Below are 14,991 nucleotides of genomic sequence, written 5' to 3'. Positions count from 1 at the left end.
TTAAAGAAGTAGAAATTTACTCTAAACTTTCCTTTTGACTTCTTAGTATTGGCTGCAGCTGCATCAGTACAACCCCTTGCAACACAATGTTTCCAGCTTTCCAACATGTTTAACCCTCAAACGTAAGTTAAGCTTTCATAATTTCTGTTATATTCTGTTCTATACTCTTTTAAGTTCATTTATTGGAGATTTTTAAATTTATGTTTTATTATTTTTAGTGAAGAGGAAGCAGGCTGGGATACAGAAATTAAGGACGATGTGATTGAGGAATGTAACAAACATGGAGGAGTTGTCCACATTTATGTAGACAAAAATTCAGCTCAGGTATGTTGCTAAAATAAATTCGTGAATTCTAATAATGTGATTAATTTATTATGTTCAATTATAACTTACAATATTTGTAAATGAGCATCTAAATCTTTCATAATTACCATATGTGTTCCTGTAATTCAGTAAGATTTAACCTTGGTATTAATTTCAATCACTTTGAAGCAGTTATAGTTCTGGACTAAAATGTTTAATCTGAGAGGATAATGCAGTGTTACTCCTTTATTGTTAACAAATCTGTAGTCATGTATGTTTAGTGAATAGTGTACCAATTCAAGGCCAGTGCATGATTTCATGTATCTGACTTGTCCTGCAAAACAGTTTTGGATTTCAATCACAAATACATGACTTTTTGAAGCTCAAATCAGATAAAATAGAAAGTCCACTTAGTGGATGGGCTGCTAAGATAGGCTTGGATGTGGAGCTTGTTTGGGCAGCTTCTGTGTTGTATTTGTCTCTTGGGCAGTTCAGTGTTATATAATCTGGGATTACTCTCAAGACATTCAGAAACATTTAGTTTGTATAAAATGCTGGTCCCAAACATTTGGTTGGATCTAGGCACTGTATTAGGCAATTTATATTACATACTTTCATATATCTTGGCACTGGCTGGCATTTTGTTTGTGGGTTCAGTCCAGGGTGGAAGTTTTAACTTGAAATTATTTGGGGTTTGAGTAACCAAAGGGTTACTTTCCATTGGTTCTTGCTTGTGCTGTTCAACATCAGAGGCAGATCCTGAGTGCAAAAGTTAGAAAAATTGGAAGACTTACTTAGCAACAGGAACCTTTTTAAACAGTACTTATGCTTTGGGATTCCCTCTGCAGGGAACTTACTGTGTCTTGTCTTCTTTGACATTTGATAATTACATCAGAAGACTTTAGAATTCTGGGATTAATTTAGTAAAATTTACTTCCATGATTTATATAGATGTTTTATTTTCTAACTTGTTAGTTATACTACATTCTATTATGTCACCTTAATTGACTTCATGAAAAAGCAGACTATTATGAGTATTCAATTCACTTGTTTATCTTTTGTTCTAACTTTTTACTCTGCCAGCTTCCCTTTATAAGATGGTTAAAAGTTTATTTTAATACACCTGTTGAAATGTTAGGATAGGAAAAGGGTGGTTAAAGTGGATTTATAGAGAAAATCAATACTTTTTTTTAAATTTCAGGGCAATGTCTATGTGAAATGCCCTTCAATAGCAGCAGCAATTGCAGCTGTAAATGCATTACATGGAAGGTGGTTTGCAGGTAAGTTAACTTTAAATATTTTGCTATATTGCTGTTTAATATGAGAACAAGTTGGGGACATCCAACATGAGGTGGATCATACTATTATTGTTACTCTCTATTTCCCAAAGTCTCTTTCGGCTAGCCAGCTACAAGCTTACAATATCAACAGAGGGGTTTGTGGAGAGGATAGTATTCCTTCTTTTTTAAAAAAGCCTCATAGCACTGCTCACAAACACACAAAGCTATCCCACACAGGATTCTATCCAGCCTCACGTCTCGTATTCTAAAGAGACTGTTTTGAGGAGTTCACCTTGCTGTGTTTTCCACTCTTTGCTGCAGAGGGCTTTCCTCAACTATCAGCCATCTTTTTTCAGCCTTGTTTGGTTGAAAGGGTTAAAAGGCTCTCAAGGTTTAAAAAGGACTTTAAAAGATTTCCATGTTTTTCAGAAGACAGCTATACTGAAAAGATGTCATCTGTTCCCTTCAAATTGTTTTAGACTACAGCTGTTGCCATCTTTGATTGCAGGTCTTGCTGCTTGATTTGGTGGGAGTTGTGGCCCCAGAAATCTTAAGTAATGATTTTGGGGAGGGGAGAAGAATTGTCTTGAGTGATTTCTGGTTAGGCTGTTTGAGTGATCAGGTAGGTTTTACAGCATATTACCACCAAGGAAATAATTCTTAAGAAGGAGGTTGCCCAACCTGAAGCAATTAAAATGGGATTTTTGAGAATGAACACGTTTATCTATTCCATTGAATCATGAGTGTGCTATTCATCTATCCGAGCCTGAATAGCTGTGTGAGCTTTCTGTAGAAGTGATGGGGAACTTGTAGTTCCTGTATCAGATTTTACTCACCAAGCCAGTACATCCAGTCCATGGAATTGTGTTCTTCCCCCAATCTGAATTCCTTTTCTTGCCAAGGGAAATGAGGCAGGAGAGCAATTGAGCCATTTTTTGGTACACAATTAATTCATTTCCCTGATGAGGAAGCTCTGAGTGTGGAAGCACTCCCATCAGCACCCAGTGGTTGGAGGGGAAACCCAGTAGCACCTGGTATGATAAGGCACCTGCGCTTTGGCTTTGGAGAAGAAATTTGGCCATCTGTTCCTAAAACACTTTTCTCATTTCCCCTATAGCTTACAGAGTCTGTACAATATGACTGCACATTGACGTTATGGCTAAAAAATACATCAGTGTCTTCAGAGATCAATGCATGGGACAAATACTTACTGTATTTCTTTGATTCTTAAGACACACTCTTTTCCTCATATAAACATTGTGAAAAATGAGGTACATCTTAGAATCACGGGTGTTTCAATATATGTACACACACACACAACCTGTGCATATAAATAAATAATGTGTTTTTTTCTGTTGGTAATACATTTTAAAATTGATGAAATATGGCATTAACTTTCAGGGACAATGGCAGTTTTAGTTGCGTCTTATAATTATTGAATTAATGACTTGCTTTGCAAGCTACATGAAATTTAATTACTATTTTGCATGAAGCAGTCACTGTGGAAAATGTATTTCACCATTTTAGTTTGTAACTTCTAACCTAGGATAATTTGCCAGCATTTGTAATATGGGAAAGATGAGCAGCATGGATAACCGAGATAAAAAAATAAATCTTTGCCCCATTCCTTATGGGAATATTTTCTTTTTTATTAATTTTAAGAATTCCATGGAGGCTTTGGGATGCTCTTTACTGGCATTAAATTTTTGTCACAGTACTTGACTCATTTTCAAAAGCAAGAGTTTTCAAGATGTCCTCTTTTTTCTCTCTTTTCTGATAGGTAAAATGATAACAGCAGCATATGTACCTCTGCCAACATACCACAACCTTTTTCCAGATTCTATGAATGCAACCCAGCTCTTGGTTCCTGCTCGGCGATGAAGATGGAGTTAGTCAGTTTTGTACATAGCTATTTTTTGAAGGAGGACTTGAGTTAAACTTTTATTTAGATGAAAACAAAATGAAAAGGCATAAAGACCTTTTGTGTACACTTCCTGTTACCTTTAAAGACAAAAAATATAGCAAGCAGGAATGCCACGTGTTCATTCTCTTGGTTAGCATTCCCACTGTATACAAAGCTGACTTACTGTTCTGCCTTGTAATTCTTGTACATTTAGAATATTTGGCTAAAGTGAGCTATAGGAACAGGTGTATCTTAGAGAAAAGACTTTTCTGTAAAAGGTGGGCAGGACATGATTTTTAATGTTTCACAAGCCTTTTCTTTTAAAGCAGATACTGCATTTTACATTCACTTAAATGCTCTGCTAAAGGTAAATATCAGATTTAATTGGATATATTTAGTGTGTTTTGTATGGACTGAAAATACAAGTGGCTACTGAATAATTTTGGTCAGCTGATCTCATTGGTTAGCAAAAAAAAAAAGGATTAGAGGATTTTATTTCTAAATGGTAACTTTTGATTGTCTCTGTAAAAGTTTCTTGTAAATAAGGTGTGAGGTGTGTTTAAAATTCCAAACAAAGCTATCTCTGCATTTCCAGGTTAAAGTTCCATTGATTGCAGGGAATGTATCTAATTGAACGTTGGAGTAGGAAATGCAGGAATATATTTTGTCTGGTTGCATATAATCTCTGCTCTTTTTTAAGCTCTGTGAGCTCTGAAATATATTTTGGGTTACTTCAGTGTGTTTGACAAAACAGCTTGATATTTCTATCAACAAATGACTTTCATATTGCAACAATCTTTGTAAGAACCACTCAAATAAAATTCTCTTAAAGGCCTGTGGAAGCATTATTTTTGAGAATTAAATTGCCTATACACAATGCTATCAATTGAATTCTTAGCTGCTAAGTTTAGAAAATCAGCTGTAAACCATGTTTATATCAGCATAGATAGAACAGTAGATCAGAATCCATGTTATCTTCTTAATCAGCTATTATCTGAAATTACAAATCCAAACATGGATTATCTTAAGCAGAATACTGCCAACCAGCTATTTCATCAAATTCCACACTGTGTGCAGCTGTTTTAATTTTCCATCTGCCCCCCCCCCCTTTCAGATGCTTATTGTTGGTTTTCTTTCCCTTCTTCCTTACAGCTGTCCAGCAATTAATACTGATATTTTTCAATAATTAGTTAATTTAGCAAACTTGGGTGGTGATGTTTTAAATATCCAGTAGATGGATAAATCCACACCAAATGGACCTGAACCAGTCCTTGCCAAATCTAGGAATGATTTATCCAGGTCTGTTCCCAAAAACAGATAGTGACTGTTAAATACTGTCAAGTTGACTTCCAACTTAGAACAGGCTGAGCATCCCTTATCTTGTATTCGAAATCCAAAATATTCTAAAAACCCAAAATTGTGCATATGCGTAGCTGATAGACACCTTTGTTACTTATGTTTCAATGTGCCCAATGTGTGTTGTTTCATACACACATAATTATTTTAAAAAATGGGTATAAAATTACCTTCAGGTTATTTGTATAAGGTGTATATGAAACAAATGAATTTCATGTTTAGACTTTGATTCCTTCTCCAAGATACCACATATACGTATAAATACAGGCATCTCCCCCATATTTTAAAAAAGCAATCCAAATCACTTCTGTTCCCAAGCATTTCTGATAAAGGATACTCAGCCAGTATAGTTCTTCCCAAGAAGTATATACAGTGTTCAAAGGCAGAGTCCTTGTTCTCAGTGGGGAAGAGGGTCCATAAAGTGTTATCTATGACACTCAGGTACAACCCGCATCTAACCTGGATACGCCATTTACAATGACACTATAATTTTTCCACTTGTTTTTCTTGATCTGTCAGAAGTTTCTCCACAGCTCTTGCAAATTCCATAGCATCACATTATTCAACAGCCATCTTAAGTCTGAAAATGCTCTAATAAACCAAGTTTTACTGCTTCTTCCAAAAACCTAATCAGATACAACCCCCCCCCCCCCCCCCCAAATACATGTTACCAGTCACTGGTAGAAACAAGGTGGGGAAAATGCATAAGCATTTCAGATTCCACATGTATCCCAACATTTTTGGAAGAAGATATTTTGCTGAAAATTTCCCCAATGCATCCATGATCTCTGTGACACACACAAGTAGACTCTCCTGCACCTGCACAGTGTATCATTTGGAACCTTCTAGAGCAGTAGTTCTCAGCCTGTTGGTCCCCAAGCGTTTTGGTCTACAATTTCCAGGCATCGTAGCCAGTTTACCAGCTGTTAGGAGTTCTGGGAGTTGAAGGCCAAAACATCTGAGGGACCCACAGGCTGAGAATCACTGTTCTAGAGAATTGCATAAGCTTTTTGGTTACATAAGCCTGCTCAACTTCTGCAGTGGGTTCAATTGGTCTTGTGCTCTTCATAGGATTCATCTTTTATCACAGGTAAATCAAAACTATCCAATGTCCCAGTGTTGCCAAACAGTCCCTTGACTCCAGGCTGGTCTTGGAAATGGAGATGGAATCCACTCCTTGGAACTGTTAGTAAAGGAAGAAGTAGGCCAAGAAGGTTTGACATTCCTGAAAGTAAGCCTGCACAACTTGGCAGTAGTAAGGGGCTGAAATCAAAGTAGGCTAAACCTCTTCAAGCTGCAGATTTTTAGTGCCTCAGGGTTACAAGATGGTGCCTTTCTCTTAGAACAAACAGGAAAGCAGATTAGCCTCGAATTCACTACCTCCCCATAGCATGGTGGCAGGTTCCATTTTCGCCTCCACCCATTGCTTTCCATTTGCTTCTGGGTTGCCTGTGTTGTTTCCTTCACCAGAGGAAAAAAACCACCAACTGCACCAATCATTTCACTTGTTTGTGGGGGAGAAGCTTGGCTTTGCCATGAAGACCTTGCAACATGTTCATGGTGAAGCTAAGTTTTTACCTCATAAACAACGGAAATGAGTAATGTGGAGTTGGCAATCTTGTTTCTAGATGAGATGACAGGCAAAAAACAAAAACAAAAAAAACAAAACGAAACAAAAAACAGCAGATGCAAGAACTTGGAAACTTCTTTACCACCTCCCTCATCGTCTAATAAAACGGTCAATCTGAAAAAAGGGCCAATACCCCATGAAATTTTATTCCTGCTCTTTACTATATCATGAGTCCCAAAACTTCCACAGGCTGTGTTTCCAACCAGTAACAGCACCTCCAGTGTCCTGACCAGTGGTGTCCTCTTTGCCACAGCTTAGTTTGGTAACTTTGGTGCACAGAGAAAGCAAATGCATAGAGGTAAAAACACTTAAGAGGGGGGAATGACAGGTTCCAATGGCTACTCTGCTGCAGCACTGCATGTGACCTTCTTAAGGCTTGTACTCAAGAGCCTCTGTGGGCTGCACCAAAGCCTTGTAGGGGCCACATCAGGCCCCCAGGCTGCATCTTGCACATGACTGCTCTAAAGTTATCATCACAAGTAGCTTCTCAGGACTCCTTGGTGTATGGGCCTATCTTTCCACTTCAGCCTGAACTGAGTCTTCTCATTTTGACCCCCTCCCTCAATTGAAATAATGGAGTTGCCATTAGCACCTTACCATTGAGCCACCAAGCCCAACAGGATACCAGAGATGTGTCTGATGGCAAGATCCTGGAGTCTTCAATTGTGGTTTGATAGTCCATATCACCCCCTTCTACTCAGCCTTCTGCTTGAGTCAGTGTGGCCACTTCCACCTATACCCTTATCATTGCCCTAGAATCTGGAACAATCTCAGTCCCATCTTCTGTTTCCTCATCCTCTATTCTGAGGGATCATTCTAATCTGATTGATCCTAACTTAGTTTATACTGTGATGGCCATTCCCACAAACGTGGCTTTCATGGCAGGAGGTTTAGTTCATTGGATCCATTTTTTTACTGCTGAGGAAGTTCCCAGTTGTGTCCTGCTCTCCCTATCCCCTTGGCTGCTGCTGCTACACCATCCAGGAAATGGAGGATATGAGTAGGAATCAGTCTTGGTAGTCACATGGAATAGGGAAGAAGGGCCTGCTGTTAAAATACTTACTTAACCACTGAAAAAGATTCCAAATTATGTCCTGCTGAAACAATAAATCTATTTTTGATAACTACGTGAAGAAGCATGCTGTATTACAGGTAAGCAGCCCATCCTTACTATCTAAAAGTCTCAATCCAGAAAAAGTGTCTTAAAGGTCCAGTTGGAAATGTTCAGAGGTAGCTCTGGAGGAAAAATATGAGAGACGGATCAGGTGATCCGAGTTTCTTTGTAGGGTCAGAGGTCTATTGCTCTGGGTTAAGGAGTTACTTAATAAATCCAATTACACAGAAAGGGACTCCCCAGACGTTATTATGTAGGCACTTGGTGTCTAATTTCCTGCCTATAAACCCACCTGCCACTTACTGGTAGCTTTGTCTTTTTCATCCCTCGTTGACAATCAGCATTACTTTTTTAGAGTATTCATATTTTCCGGATCTTGAACTGGGTACAATTTGCAACTGTTTTACTCCTTCCTGGCTGTATCTGGATTACTGACTTGCTGAACAACTTCGTGACCATCTGACAACCACTCTATTGCTTCTCCTTCATCTCACTGGATACCCTGTGACTGACCTAGGCTGTACTGACTCCTCGACAGCTTCCACACTACAACGACCTGGTCACTTGCTGACTGAAACATACGACAAATATCTGGCGTTTTACTCAATATTTTTTAGTAGGGGTGGAGTATGTGGTGTTCTGTAAGTTGTCTCTAGATTTTAGGTAAATTTTGTTATATAGTGGAAATTTTGGACAGAAACTCCCATGGGATTCTTCACACTAAATATATCTAAAGGAGGATCGTATCCGCATCTCTATTAATCCACATACATTTTTTGTTTCCCCTTATCACTTCCCATTCAAGGGACCATCTTTCAGGTTTGCCTCCACCCAAGTTTCTGCCCAGGTTTTAGTTTTACAATTACACAAAAGACTTCACAGACTCACATATATCCTTATTTAGACAACATTCCTATGTCCTCCACTTTCTCTGGAGATAATTACGTCTGTTAAGATATGTATGCTCGGAATCGAGATTAAATTGATAGAGTTCTAAGATGGGTGTCCTCCAGGCCATATTCTACTCAAAACATGGTTGTATTTAGCGATGCTCTGGTCTACTATTTTGATTAATAAAATTCATCATACAGTTAAGGGTCTCCATTACTATTTCGCATTATGGAGACAAATATTTGCAGACTATAGCTGCAGAAATAATGGCTGAGAGCAAGTTTCTCTCCTGGTGCAAAGATGTTTATTGTATTACACAAAAAGACTTTGACTACTCTTCATTGTTAAAAAGTGTCATATTAACAGCGGATGCCCATGCCAATTGCCATAAATGTCCCAAATGTTCCTCCACTCTGCATCATGGTTTTGCCAACGCCACCCATCAGTTCTCGTCCTCTCATGCCAATCCTAAAAGAGAAAACAGGGCATAAACATTTATTCCACAACTATATATTACTGCATATAGCTGATGACACAAATGGGCTTCACCAAATTTCACACATCAGTCTCAAAGTCAGATCAAAATTTAAGGTTAATGACCCCTTCAGTTGCAGAAGCAATTTGGAAGGCTGATTAGATCAGAAAAAATAATGTGTTTGTAATTCTCAGTCAGTAGATGAGCTACTAGCAAGTCTCCATTTTTTTTGCTGACATCAGTATTTAACGCAATTATTTAAGTTGACTACATAATGTTGTTATGTATAAGGAATCCTCCTTGGAAAACTCCATCTTTCCTGATATATACTGACAAAATTAAGAGTACAGTGAGTTTACTGATGTTTTTATCTAAAGAGAACATAAAACATGTTTAGGCCTTACCTTTCTGACACTGAAGATTTACTTTCATAATTTACTGTAATTTCAAATTATAGCACAAGGTTTATGGCCTTAAATTTATATTTACATTATAAATTAAATACATAAAAGCTTTTAACCACACCCAAAACTACTCCTTAAAATTAATTTAAATCCACAGACAGTTAAAAGACCCAGAGCAGCCCTAATTCAAAACATTAAAGGACAAACAATAGTTTTAAATACCTGCCAGAAACTCAGAACTCACAGAATCTAGAAGGGACTTCTTAACAGTGAGAGTAGTTTGCCAATGGAACCAGTCCTATAGCAATTTCAACATACCTGAGACAAGAAAATGTACCAAACAGTGCACCAGCTGCCATACCAACAGCAAAGCCCATCATGAAGCCCATTTTCACTCTGTCAAAACAACTGGGTTGCGACTGGCCATATGGCCCCACTGTTACAGGCATCTAGAAAAATAAATGAAAGTACTAATGAAGCACCAACATGAGATATATTGTTTCTGCAGATTATTCTCCTTTCCAGTGTAGATGAAATGTCTAAAGGTAACTGCCACTGGGATATTCCTTAGGCCACTTTGAAGTGTGGATTTGGCTTCAATATATGCTTTTTAGTAGGACTGTAATAACAGCTCCTGCAGAACAGGCTTTGATGTGAAATCCATATTTTGGGGGGTGGGGTAGGATTTGTGTGACTATGTTACTAAATATTTATATCCAAATTTACAACATTTAAACTACAATTCCTGGAGAAGCTTGCTGAAGGTTCCCAGAAAAGTTAACTCTTCCTTTGCATTCTGCAATATTATTTATAAAGGCTTGATATACTATCATAAGCAAAAGAGGCAAATTTTTGCCCCAAAGAACTTTATAACTTGAGCTCAACTAAAAGAAAAGGAAAAAAACCCCAACAAAAACAATTATTAACAACAACCAAAACCAACAAAATTTAACATTAGAGAAATTGACCCATTTCAGAATGCATAACGTGGTAGATCAATGAGTTTAGTAACTATTCAATAATTTCACTACTAAGACTTTTGTTTGGTGAAATGAAAGTGATCTGGACCTTGAATCTGTAGTTGTTTACACAGTAATAGACAAACAGTGGCAGAGCAATACCAATTTGGAAATGATTCAGGCTTTAAGTGCTCCTTGATTGCATTATTCATGCTCCTGTAAGGGAATGAACTTAATGGAAAGTACCTACTGAAAGCACCATCAGTGCAGATGCTTCAGAAATCACTCAATAGGAAGAATACAAGTTTTGAAACTCAGAGAGAGGAAGGCATGACACACTCAGCACTCAGGGTCTTGTAGCACATTTGGGGCAGCTTGTGAATCGGCACCACAAGAGAGGGAGGTACAAACTGCAGTTCCATTTGTCTGTATAACCCATTGAGGATGCATTATATTGTAGAATTACAGCAGTTTGGCACCACTTTAACTGCCACAGATGAATGCTGTGGAATAATCGGAGTTGTACTTTGATGTGGCACCAGCACTAACTGGGAGAGAAGATGAAAGACATTGCAAAACTACAACTCCCACAACTCTATAACATTGAGCTGTGGCAGTTAAAAACAGTGTCGAATTGCATTGATTCTACGTTTGTATCAAAAGGGTAATAATAAATAATAATAAACTTTATTTATACCCCACCACCATCTCCCCAATGGGGACTTGGGGCAGCTAACATGAGGCCAAGCCCTTTAAAATACAATACAACACAATAAAATACAGAATACAAGAAACAAAATGCATCAGAAAATAAAATTATAATAACAAAGTAAAATAATAAAGCAAATTCACACAATAAAATCAAACAGGGTGGGCAGGCCAAATTGATGAGGTAAAATGACAAAACCCTGGGTGAGGTAGGAATAGAAAATAGGTAAAGGTAAAAGGTTTTCCCCTGACATTAAGTCCGGTCATTTCCGACTCTGGGGGCTGGTGCTCATCTCCATTTCTAAGCCGAAGAGCTGCTGTTGTCCGTAGACACCTCCAAAGTCATGTGGCCAGCATGACTGCATGGAGTGCCGTTACCTTCCCGCCGGAGTGGTACCTATTGATCTACTCACATTTGCATGTTTTCAAACTGCTAGGGTGGCAGAAGCTGGGGCTGACAGCGGAAGCTTACACCACTTCCCGGATTCGAACCTTTCGGTCAACAAGTTTAGCAGCTCAGTGGTTTAACCCACTGCGCCACCGGGGGCTCCAAGAATAGAAAATATGTAAGGGAAAATGAAACAGTGGGGTAAGGCTTTCAGTTTAGAATGGGGAAAAGTGCATCATAGGGGTAACACAAATGGAATGGATGGTCACTCTCCAAAGGCACAATGGAAAAGCCAGGTTTTCAGGTTTTTCTTGAAGTCTGCTAAGGAGGGGGCTAACAAATCTGATTTAGTCAACTTTAGGTTCAGCTTTGTTATTTGACGTGCTGATTCAGAAAATTGCAGTGGATAAACCACATCAGCTCTAGTTTCTGATACAGAACATATCCCATCCAGTAGTCACTATCTACTTGCCAACAGAAAACCATATTTAATAAGCCTCGGCACTATAAGAGGGTTTTGTGTGACCAGTCGCGCTCGTTGCAACAGTGTAGTAACAGTGAGGCCATGAACTGGGACTGTGGTGCAGCTGGCTGGGAGTCAGCTGCATTAAGATCACTACTGACCAAAAGATCATGAGTTCGAAACCAGTCCGGGTCAGAGTGAGCTTCCGACCATTGTGTGTAGCTTGCTGTTGACCTTTGTAGCCCGAAAGACAGTTGCATCTGTCAAGTAGGAAATTTAGGTATCGCTTATGTGGGGAGGCTAATTTAACTAATTTACAATGCCATAAAATCTCCAGCAAGCAAGCAAGCAAGCAAAGAATGAGGAAGTACTCCATCAGTGTCTTAAATGGACGGTGAAGCGACAGCTCCCCTGGTGGCCAGAATTGTCGCATGAAAGCTGGAAAGTTAAATAGTCTCTGTGTGTCTGTCTATATATGTTGTGTGTCTATGTCCTTGAATGTTCGCCAGGTATATGTACATTGTAATCCGCCCTGAGTCCCCTGGGGGGTGAGAAGGGCGGAATTTAAATACTGTAAATAAATAAATAAACAAATGTTGAGGATCCCCACAGACCACAGGTTGGGAACTATTGATCTAGAGGGTTTTTGACTCTTCTCTGAAAGAAATGTCATGCTTTTATAAAAAAAAATATAATCTCCAAAAGAAGACAATTATGCTGGGGAAAATGGAAGAAAAAAGGAAGAAGGGCCGACCAAGGGCAAGATGGCTGGATGGGATCCTTGGAAGTGACTGGATTGACCTTGAAGGAGCTGGGGGTGGTGATGGCTTCCGCCCCTCCAGAGGAACAGTGGACATGATCTTCACTGGATGACAGCTCCAAGAAAAATGCAGGGAACAAAATCAACCTCTGTACATGGCATTCATGGACCTTGCAAAGGCATTCGACACAGTGAATCGCAGCGCTCTCTGGACCATCCTCCAAAAAATCGGATGCCCTAACAAATTTGCGAAAATCCTGTGGCTCCTCCATGATGGCAACAGTCTTGGACAGCAATGGCTCCCAAAGTGACCCATTTAAGGTGGAATCAGGCATCAAATAGGGAAGTGTTATTGCCCCAACTTTCTTCTCCATCTTTGGGAAGCCCTGGCCCTTGAGCGCTCCAGCTGGAGGTCAGCTGTGACCAGCAGTGCTGCAGAATTTGAAGAGAGAAACATGCCAGGAGGAAGGCACATCAAGCCAACCCCGACCGAGACCGCCTTCCACCTGGAAACCAATGTCCTCACTGTGGGAGAAGATGCAGGTCAAAAATAGGGTTCCACAGCCACCTACGGATCCACAAGAATACAGATCATGGAAGACTATCTTACTCATCCAACGAGGGATCGCCTAAGTGTAAGATGACGGCCGACAGGGAGCTCTGCTGTGGGCTGGTCCATGCGGTCACGAAGAGTCGGAAACGACTGAACGAATGAACAACAACAACTCCAAAAGGTTATGAATGCCTGTGATGTCTCGGCCTAGTTCATTTTCCTGTTTATTTCCCTGGAGTTAGACGGTTCCATTCTGTTAAGTTTTAGAGTAGGAGCTTAGGCTCCCCCTATAGGCTGAGCTCTTTGGTTCAGCCCATTCTGCCTGGTGAAAGACTTTTTGGCTCCATTCCTTTTGGTCATAGTTTATAGATAGTTGCCAGAAAAGTGTCTGGTCTGGTTTGCAGTCCGTACAGGCCATCCTTATCACATATTTGCTTTAGAGTTTATAGTAGATGTTATAAAGAATAGATAATATATGCTTCATAGAATTCTTAGATAATACATGCCTTAGAGTTTATAGTTTATAGAATACTTACCTCATAGATTAGAATATACATCCCCCAATAGTTAATAGTTATATATGCCATAGTTATAGCACACACTTGCCATAGTTTATAGCAGGGGTCCACAAACTTTTTAAACAGAGGGCCAGGTCACACTCCCTCAAACTATTGAAGGGCCGGATTATTTGAAAAAAACATGAATGAATTCCTATGCACACTGCACATATCTTATTCGTAGTGCAAAAACCACTTAAAAACAATACAATAATTAAAATGAAGAATAATTTTAACAAATATAAATTTATTAGTATTTCAATGGGAAGTGTGGGCCTGTTTTTGGCTGATGAGATAGGTTGTTGTTGTTGTGTACTTTCAAGTCGCTATAGACTTAGGTTGACCTTAAGCGAGGGCCGGGTAAATGACCTTGGAGGGCCGCATTTGGCCCCGGGCCTTAGTTTGAGGACCCCTGGTTTATAGAATACTTACCTCATAGAAATTATAGTTTGTTACCTCAGAGTTTATATTTCACTGTTCTAACACCATCATAATCAAACTGTACTTTTATACCTTGATTATTCAGTAAACAATTGTTGAACTTAATCTTGTTTGTAGAGTTTTATTTTGGGGGAATTATAGTAATTTAGGGCATACCGATGGTCACTGGGAAAATAGCCAGACACATTTAGTTTCTCATTAGATCTTCCCGGCGTGCCATCATAGCCATTTTCCAAAACCTAGGACTTGTAGTTTTACAGGGCCTTTAGCGTTCTCTGTGAAAGAGCTACCAAACGACAAAGCCCATGATTCCACAGCAGGCATGGGCCAACTTGGGCCCTGCAGGTGTTTTGGACTTCAACTCCCACCATTCCTAACAGTCTCAGGCCCTTTCCTTTTCCCCCTCAGCCGGAAAAGGAAGGGGCCTGAGGCTGTTAGGAATGGTGGGAGTTGAAGTCCAAAACACCTGCAGGGCCCAAGTTGGCCCACGCCTGTCCTACAGCATGTGACATAACCCAGGACAAGGCCTGTGGAGCTTTCCTGTCGCCCATGCGGGTCAAGGAGTCCTTTTTACCAGGGTCATTTCTCTTGCTCAATGGGAGAAAAGGAACTTTTTGCTAAGAAGGCTTGAGAGCTCCCTCCTTCTCCCCCCTCTCCTCAGAAGAGGCCCCCTCAAACAGCCCTCTTTACCTCGACCGCTCCGAGCTCCGCCAAACCCCGCTCTGCCTTCTTTTTCTTCCTTGGGGCGACGCTTCCGTCGCGCCCTGGTGATGTCACAGGAAACCAGCCTCCCTCTGGCGTCGTCT

The 14,991-nt window shown here is 39.7% G+C and overlaps 2 protein-coding genes across 6 annotated transcripts in view; one reads left to right on the top strand and one right to left on the bottom strand.

The window, feature by feature from the left end:
* Positions 1-4,321, top strand: part of RBM39 (RNA binding motif protein 39) — a 29,503-nt gene extending 25,182 nt beyond the window's left edge. For all 5 annotated transcript variants that reach the window (XM_060772405.2, XM_060772408.2, XM_060772406.2 and 2 more), the window contains 4 exons: positions 47-122; positions 219-324; positions 1,505-1,583; positions 3,364-4,321. In XM_060772405.2, coding sequence (XP_060628388.1) covers positions 47-122; positions 219-324; positions 1,505-1,583; positions 3,364-3,464 — 362 coding nt within the window. In that variant the 3' untranslated portion in view covers positions 3,465-4,321. The remainder of the gene's footprint in view (positions 1-46; positions 123-218; positions 325-1,504; positions 1,584-3,363) is intronic.
* A 4,437-nt stretch (positions 4,322-8,758) lies between these two features.
* On the bottom strand, positions 8,759-14,975 carry ROMO1 (reactive oxygen species modulator 1). The gene is made up of 3 exons (XM_060772410.2): positions 14,876-14,975; positions 9,675-9,805; positions 8,759-8,945 (listed from the first exon to the last, which is right to left on the bottom strand). Exons 2-3 carry the CDS (start codon positions 9,803-9,805, stop codon positions 8,837-8,839), a joined length of 240 nt encoding a protein of 79 aa, XP_060628393.1. The 5' UTR covers positions 14,876-14,975; the 3' UTR covers positions 8,759-8,836.
* Between the last annotated feature and the right edge of the window lie 16 nt (positions 14,976-14,991).

This window comes from Anolis sagrei, chromosome 4 (genome assembly GCF_037176765.1).
Source record: "Anolis sagrei isolate rAnoSag1 chromosome 4, rAnoSag1.mat, whole genome shotgun sequence".
Classification (NCBI taxonomy): Eukaryota; Metazoa; Chordata; class Lepidosauria; order Squamata; family Dactyloidae; genus Anolis; species Anolis sagrei.
The sequence above is the reverse complement of the archived record's forward strand: the minus strand, read 5'-3'. Positions and strand labels throughout refer to the sequence as shown.